The sequence below is a fragment of the Carassius carassius genome, chromosome 47 (assembly GCF_963082965.1).
Source record: "Carassius carassius chromosome 47, fCarCar2.1, whole genome shotgun sequence".
Classification (NCBI taxonomy): domain Eukaryota; kingdom Metazoa; phylum Chordata; class Actinopteri; order Cypriniformes; family Cyprinidae; genus Carassius; species Carassius carassius.
In genome coordinates this window covers 23752287-23760555 of record NC_081801.1, presented here as the reverse complement: position 1 = coordinate 23760555, position 8269 = coordinate 23752287, and the positions used below count along the sequence as shown (strand labels likewise).

Below are 8269 nucleotides of genomic sequence, written 5' to 3'. Positions count from 1 at the left end.
TGGCTCGGCTCGGTGTTCATCTTCAGTTCTCTCTTCACAGCAGTTCAGTCAGTGTACTGTTTGAGTAAATGAATTACTCCGGGATATTGGTTTGTTTGAACTCAGAGGGAGTGTCAGCCACATTAAAAAAGTTAACAGCTTAAGTCATATGTGGATTAATGTGTATTAGAGATGCGAACCGTTTAAAACGATTCAGTTCGATTTGGTGAACTGAATGATTCGTTCCCGAACCGGATATCCAGAATGCTTTGATTTGATTTCTCTCACAACAGACACGGAAGAGAAGACAATGCTGAATAAAGTCATCGTTTTTGCTATTTTTGGACCAAAATGTATTTTTGATGCTTTAAAAAATTCTAACTGACCCTCTGATGTCACATGGACTACTTTGATGATGTTTTTCTTACCTTTCTGGACATGGACAGTATACCGTACACACAGCTTCAATGGAGGGACTGAGAGCTCTCGGACTAAATCTAAAATATCTTAAACTGTGTTCCAAAGATAAACGGATGTCTTATGGGTTTGAAACAACATGAGGGTAAGTTATTAATTACATACATTTGCTATCTGGGTGAACAAACCCTTTAAGTTCTTTTCGGGGTTATCAGGAGAAAATTACTCAAAACGAGTATCCGCGTTAATCGACTCCAGAGGGTTAATCAGCAACTTTTTTCCAATTTCCCATATTTGTGTAATTCTCAAAACTTTTGGCCACGACTGTAATATATATATATATATATATATATATATATATATATATATATATTAATAATATATATTTCTTTCCCCATAGGAATAAATCATTTTTAGATTATAACAACACATGGTTCTGCCTTTTAACCAAAACGTATTGTACTTACAGCAAATCCTGATGACCAGTGGCGCCCCCAGAAAATGTTAACAGGGGTGGCCAAGTGAGGCCACAGTAAATTTTGGGGTGGCACATTAAAATAAAGAAAAAAAAATAAGTTTTGCAATATAGACAAAAAGTTATATCTGTGAGTTCTTGGATTTTATCGATAACGATAATTACACTATTTTGCTGAGTGTTATTGTGCTGATATCTTATTTTTAATTGTGCTGACACCTGATTATTTTTTTTTTTTTTTACCTTTACAACATTGTTCCTAAAAGTGTGCACCATATTTTAGGTCAAATACTTGCATTTGGGCTGTTACCAAGCAATTTACAAATGCAATCAGTATCAACAAAATTGATCTTTGCAATGGAGATAAAACAGAAGCTGCATCTGAAGTGCTATTCAGATGTTTTTACACACTGTTTACTGTAGCTCCGTGGAACATGGAATACTTTAACCTGCAGTTACAAATGAATAAATAATGTTTTGATATTTTAAAGATAAAACATTGAAAACTGATGTTTGAAATCATTTAAAAAATGAAAAGGTTCCATAAAATGTGAAATTAAAACCGCCAATAGGTGGCAGCGAGTCACTGTTAATAAGTGAGTCATTGCGATTGAACCGAATCATTTAAACGGTTGATTCATTCAGGAACGAAACACTTTAATGTTGCTCAGAGACGCAAAACTGTGGCTGCAGCAGCTGCTGCACTTTTTTCACTTCTTAAACTATTGTGAATTTACATTCTGCATTTAAATTAATAGTACCCACTGCAAATAATCCTAGGGGTGGCCACAGGGATGGCCAGAGTTGCCACCCCTGGCCACCCCTTGGGGGCGCCCCTGCTGATGACTGCAAGGAAATACTTAAAGGGGTGGTAAAACGCGGTTTTTCGAAGGCTTGATTGTGTTTGTGGGGTGCACTGTAACATGTGTTCATGCTTTGTTTTTTAAAAAATCGCATTCTTTTTCATATATTTTACCTTTACTCTACACTGCTCTGTCCCTCCTTGTAAAACGGTCTGATGGTTTCCGGGTTCTATGAAGCCAGTCCCAGAAAAATAGCAATGGGCTCAGATTGGTTAGCTGGCCCAGTGTGTTGTGATCCGCTAACCGCCTAGAGCACGTTTTTCGGTAACGTCACGCCCCTTACCTTTACCAGTCGTCTGTGCTTTGGTGGTATTAAAAACAATGGCGTCAATAAAACCATACCAATTTGAGCCCGAATCGGACCCAGAAAATTTTAATGAAGATGAACGAGCAGAACGTGTTCAAGAACGGCGTTTAAATGACGTTTCAGAATGGTATGTTTTTTGTTGTTGATATCTAATACTTTTTTAGATACGCTGTAATTTAATTGTACTAATTATAATAGTTGATGTTTAATTTATAACAATAATAAGTGTTTGTCTATTAACAAAAGTGTATTCAAGAACCTTTTTTATTTAAAATATATATATATTTTATTAGGTGTACATGTAATAACTGTGCAAAAATGCCAATTGAAGAGGAAAACATCTGCTGCAAAGAAATACAGAAGGTACTGTAATAAGCTATTACCAAAATTATGCATAACGTGTTAATAGTTCTGTATAATTCTTTTTTCATATTTAAAAGATGAACATAGGTTAATTGTACAGTATGTTCTCATTGTCTTACATTACTGTTTAGGTTGTAAAGCGAATGATGGAGGTTCCAGACCCTCCTAAATGTATGGTTGAGCATCCAGGTTTTGAACCAAACTGCTTAAATCCGTATACTTTGCAAAATATCAATAATATTTACAGAGCCGACTATGGACCAGTGAGACGCAGAAATGAAGAGGAGTAAGTATTTATTAAATTTTATGAAATTATGTTGTGTAAAAGAACATAAATAAAAGACAATAGATACAAAATATATATATTTACACAAGACATGTTATTCAAAGACAAAAACTAATCAAAATATACATTTTTATCAAACATATTTTCACATCACATATACTTGTTTCCAATTTACCACTGGTTTTATACACAATATTGAGGTTTTCTATTCCTGCCATAGGCGTTTCCGTTATCTGGCCTATCGCAGCTTTGTCAGCTGGTGCTGGGGCTACCTAGGACGTAGTGTGAGGGTTGTCATCCCCTCATGTGTTGTTAACCGGATCCGTCTACAGTTTCCAGATCCAGCGGGACAGTATGTTGGGTTCCGGCCACCCCTCGACTGAATCGTGACACATGCTGGGCAATCACCTCTTCTTTGGAAGGTTTTTCATACTGTGATGACAGAGGAGGTGGAATGGGGATTGCATGCAGCTCTTCCGCATATGGCTTGGGGTCCACAAAGACTTTATGTAACAGAAGGCTCATAAGGTCATCGACATAGTCTGTAAAAAACAGAATACTGAGTCACTCTATGGTTTTACATAATTACTGATAAATAATCTACCTTTGTTTTATAATTAACATTTGTGTAATATTTATAAATATTTTTTGTAAGCTTATATTTATTTTATCATAGCTTTTTTTCTATATTATTGTTAATAAAACAAACTTACTGTATGTTGGTTCTATTTTCACTGGCTTTGCTGTGCATTCCCCTTTTTTGGACTTTGGAAAAACGATCTTATACACAGCCTGTCCTTCAGTTGTTGTTGCCTGCTCACGGTTAGCATTTTCATTATAGTGCATTGCTGCAAGATACAGCCTGTAATCAGTGCACAATCCATAAAATATGAAAAGATTGGTAGACTGTGTTGTGACAAATAAACAAACAATTCAGAATAAGAGACAAATGTTCAATCAATGATTATAATGGTTTCTTTCTTGCAAGAAAGGCTCACAGTCGCACAGTCAGTCAAGAGAATGTGAGTGCTCGCCAAGATGGGAGGCTTTATAGCTCTTTATATCTCTGCTACTCATATCATAGATAACATACTGTAGGGCCACAGGCAAGGCTCCTAACCTATTTAACCTTTTTCTTACTTATTAGGAAAGAACATTATTTATTATAGGGAAAGATCATTAATATTAACAAAATAATGAATAAAAAAACATTTCCATAACAATTGTTAGAAACAATGCTTATAAATATTACTGAATATGTCAAAGATTATTACCTGCACAACATTCCTATGAAAGGGAAAATCACGTTATTTGGGGCAAAACGCAAAATCAAACTGTGGAAAGCCTCCAGTGATGACGTCTGAAAGTTGTGGCTGAGCTTTTCTATATCCTTGAGAACTCTCTTGTTGTATAATAGCTTTTCCACTTTATGGAGCGCTATTGATCCTGTAACCAAACAGATAAAATATGAAGAAAATCTCAAAATTTTACTAGTTTACTGTCATTTTATTGTCATTTGTCTCTCTATACAGTCATACCTGGTTGGATCCATTTTTTTGGATCCCTGGAAACTTTGTCTGGGTGTTCACACTTGGGGAAGAGGTGGTTCTCATGAACATGTACATTTTGGATGTTGTTCTGCAGTGAATTCCACTTCGCCACCTTTTCTGGCCCAGACTCAGAGGAAATCGCACTCCAGTAAACATGGTTTTTGATGCTGTGCAACCATTTTTTCAGCACCTCACAGTCCTTCATTTTTGAAAGTTTGTCAAGTTTCTTAGATAAACCTGTACAAAGTAAAAGCTTGGTTGTACAATCATTATTTCAAGATAATCAAATTTCCACAAAAATAAAAATGTACATGTTAGGTTGAACAATTAACTGAATAAGAATCAATTAATAATACAAAGATAAATAATTACCTTTCTCAAAGTGCCACACGTCATAGAACTGAGTGATATTGCGGTCCCTCAGGTACTTCTGAATCTGCGGATGGCGATCGGTGACGATGTAGTCAACAGCTAAACCATTAGACTCGAGCTTATCGAGACAAGGCTTCAATCCCTCCTTTTCCATATGATAACTTCCACCAACCTCGTTGCTCTGTTGTTGGGTACACAACATTTCAAATGTATAAACAGAGTAGAGTATAAACAATAACAGATAAAAGAAAATGTAAATACATTTTTTAAATGCTTAATTACTAACCTGAACTAGTTGAAGATCCAGAATTTTGTTGGTTTCCATGTGCATAATGGTGTAGCTGCCAAATTTTGCTGAGTGTCCTATTGTAAACATCATAAACATATATAGAACATTACTGAGAACATCAGTATCATAATATTTTAGGAAAACTCAAAGACTATAAAATAAACGCCGTGATTTATTTTAATATACTGTAAACGTACCTGGCGTGTCAGCACGCATATCTCCAGCCACAGCAACATTTCCTCCCTCTTGCAGCTGTCTTATAAGATTCAGTTGATCTTGGTTCCACTTGTGTATTATGGTAGGCTCAATGAAATTCCGGGCATGAATCCTAAAAGTTACGAAATGCATCATCTGGAGCTTCATGGCCTTGAAAATCTATTAACATAGAAATCATACAGTACATACATAATGAAACAACACAGTATTTTTTTGTGAATTTTATTGTAATTGTAATACCTTCTCTAGTTGTTTAAAAGATCCACCGGTAAAATACGTTGCAGCAGACAATAGCAGGTTTCCAAGTGGGGTACTCCCTACAATGGGCTGGCTCTGCCACTGTCTGTAGTAGTTACACTTTTCACAAAGCTGGGTGAATGCAACAAAAGTCCCCCTTCGTCTGCTCTGGACAACACACTTTGTCTTACAAATTGGACAGGACACAAACAGCTCTCGAAGACAGCTTTCAAAAACAATGTATTTGTTATCGCTGTGGTCGGGCTGTGGATCTATCCTAACGCAATATAAAAAGAATAAATATTAGGAAGTTGCTTTCATGTTTTATTTTTTTTTTAAACACAAATGTATTGGTAAAAAAGTGTGTAAATATGTATTAATATCTTACGCCAATTCTGATTCTTCAGTAACAACAGAATCTGGGTTATATGTGGAATCGGTGGGTTCGACATTTAATTCTGATTCTTCTTCCTCATCTAACACCAGACGAGGTCTCTTACTGGGCCTGAAGACTGAGCCCCTTACTGGTGTTGAAGACAGCTGCACATCAGGAAACATGTCAGTTGTTTGGGTGCCCACATCATGACCATAATATGTTGCCTGAATGCCTACAAGTACAAAAAAAGTAAAAAATACAATTACTCATAACCATCTGTCATGCTATTACAATTTTTTTACAGTGAGAAACATAAGCCACTTTCTAATACACATAAGTTTCAGTAGCTGGTAAAACAATTATAATAAAAAAAGACTATATGTACTAGAACTGCATATGATAAAGTAAAACAAACGCATTTAATGTCTGTATTTCATACCTTTGCTCCTTAAGTGGAAACTGCTCAATGTACCCATTGAAAGTTGTCTGCCCACTGATCGCATCTTTGGTTTTATCTCTGTGGCTACAGTTTCGGTCTCTATAGGGTCTGACTGACATCCAACTTTATGAAGTGTTGATGTAGTGGGGAGCTCTTGGGAACTCGAACCCTGCTGAGATGTTGTCTGTAAGAAATAATGACAATATGTAATCAATGATCAAATTACAGCTTAAAACATACATTTGTCATGTAAAATAGTAGGAAAAAATAAATTACTGGATAATAATCATTGGACCACAAAAAAATAAGCTTCATAAGCAAGAATTTCATATAATTGTTCTAACAAATTATATTAGTCCTCAAAGGGATTTTTTTGATTAAAGAGTGAAGATCGGTACTGAATGGAATTGTTACTTTTGTATTTTTAGAACGCTTATAGCCAAATATCTGTCGCTATAACTATTAACCCAAAACGAACACTAAACATTGGATTTACTATAGTAGCCAAATCAAACACAGAACCATGTTTAGCATGCCTGCAGATAAACAAACATGTAGATAAACAATACATAAACGCTCTAATCAAATAATAATATACACTAATTCCAAGTTCGCTGTTGAGATTAAGAAAAAAAGTTTGTAACGTTAACGTTAGGGGTTTGTCGAATGCATGAATGAGCATTTAACAAACTGGTTTGCTGAGCCAAACAGCGTTGTTATTTGTTCACTTCCTTGATACAATGTACAATAGCAATACAAACTATTACAGTAAAACACATCGACGAAAAATAAGTCATACTTACAGGTTGTGGCCCGTAAACAGCTTCTGTTTTTAAAGTTGGAACTGCTCCATCTTTCAGGACAAGCCGTTGGGCGAATCCTGCATTGAACTCGCGAAGATTGTGGAAGCTTTCCTCCGTAAAATGAGCAGCACAAAGAGCGAGATTTGGGTAATAATTTTGAGGGACCGAGTTTAACCGAATAAATTTGAGGGACCGAATAAATTTTAACCATTGATCCCTAACTTCCCCGTCCCTAGGAAGGCTGAACAAAGTGGACCTGCAATCCGGATGAAAATAACAGCGTTTCGTCGGCATCGCGGCAATGACACTCCAGCATACAACAACTCTTCTCAATCTCCACAGCAATATAAAATGGCCTCGCTCCCCACCCCTCCCCCCCTAATTTATTATTCTCGGAGGAGGGGTTTTGGGCTTAGTGACGTCAGCAACCCTGGAGGAATGTCGTGTAGTCCCTACCGGCCGTTTGCTGTAGTCCTTAGAAATGGATTTCTTTAAAAGCAAATATCTCCCTTTGCTTAAAACTTTGAACGTTGTAACTTTGCAGATGTTGTTTATGCTCAAACAGGAACATTACACACTGGCTAAAGTTAGAAAAGTGAAATCGTGTTTTATCACCCCTTTAAAATATGTGTAACCACCAATCTGCATGGTTAATTAACTGCTTACAAGGAGAGAGGCTGTTAATGTACATTTGCCACCCCATTTTCGCCTCCACTTGGAGTGAGCATTTGTGTGGGAGCAGTATAGACACAGGAGGTGGCCCTGCCAGTACCAACAGCTCTACTGCTTCAAAATGTGCTGCACTAACAACAGGATTTCCATCCCCCCCGCAGCTCAGCTTCTTCTGTCAATCAAAGGACCGCCATTTTAAAACTTCGTCCAGCATGTATGCTTTACATCCATGCTTCAGCATCAGTCCAACATGTAACATCTTTTTCATCACTGCCTGTTTTCCATGTCCCTTTTGTTTTCTCCTTCCTTCTTAAATATCCCTTTGTTCTCTGGTCCTACATCTATTTTTATCCCACCGTTTCCACGGGAAGAGTCATGCCGATGACGACGCTTGGGAGATTTGCTCCTGGTCACCATGGCAACACTATCAAAAGCTCAAGTCAAACAGGCTCATGCTTGCTGTCTCTCTAGAACATGCCTTGTTTTTCATCTTTTTTCTCCTTCTGCTTCAGCCCCATTTTGATTTACTTAGATTTTAAACAATGTCATGATGTTATGCCATTCTCAAATGTTGTTTTGTGTTCATAAAATAAGCACACGGAAATAATTTTCAAGACCCCATACC

General features: G+C 36.8%; 1 protein-coding gene and 1 long non-coding RNA gene across 6 annotated transcripts; one reads left to right on the top strand and one right to left on the bottom strand.

Annotated features, from left to right (window-relative positions):
• The first annotated feature begins 2060 nt into the window (after positions 1 to 2060).
• Positions 2061 to 3039, top strand: LOC132130839 (uncharacterized). Its single transcript, XR_009428792.1, has 3 exons — positions 2061 to 2404; positions 2652 to 2690; positions 2911 to 3039. It is a non-coding gene; the product is annotated as an uncharacterized LOC132130839 (long non-coding RNA).
• Positions 3003 to 6264, bottom strand: LOC132130838 (uncharacterized). Of its 5 annotated transcripts, none has more exons than XM_059542664.1 (11): positions 6170 to 6264; positions 5743 to 5962; positions 5358 to 5631; positions 5099 to 5276; positions 4899 to 4975; positions 4613 to 4793; positions 4229 to 4477; positions 3965 to 4136; positions 3495 to 3552; positions 3404 to 3437; positions 3003 to 3232 (listed from the first exon to the last, which is right to left on the bottom strand). In XM_059542664.1, exons 1-11 carry the CDS (start codon positions 6231 to 6233, stop codon positions 3003 to 3005), a joined length of 1737 nt encoding a protein of 578 aa, XP_059398647.1. In that variant the 5' UTR covers positions 6234 to 6264. The 5 variants fall into 5 exon arrangements, 3 of the variants coding, with proteins under 3 accessions (XP_059398647.1, XP_059398646.1, XP_059398649.1); XR_009428791.1 differs by having other exon boundaries at positions 3203 to 3232; positions 3495 to 3538; XM_059542663.1 differs by having other exon boundaries at positions 3404 to 3552.
• Between the last annotated feature and the right edge of the window lie 2005 nt (positions 6265 to 8269).

Coding starts and splice junctions, on each gene's coding strand:
- LOC132130838 (XM_059542663.1), bottom strand. CDS start 6,233: ATGCGATCAGTGGGCAGACAACTTTCAATGGGTACATTGAGCAGTTTC. Junction 4,794..4,898: donor TGGATCTTCAACTAGTTCAG/GTTAGTAATTAA, acceptor ACCCAACAACAG/AGCAACGAGGTTGGTGGAAG. Junction 3,233..3,403: donor GAAAATAGAACCAACATACA/GTAAGTTTGTTT, acceptor TGTTTTTTACAG/ACTATGTCGATGACCTTATG.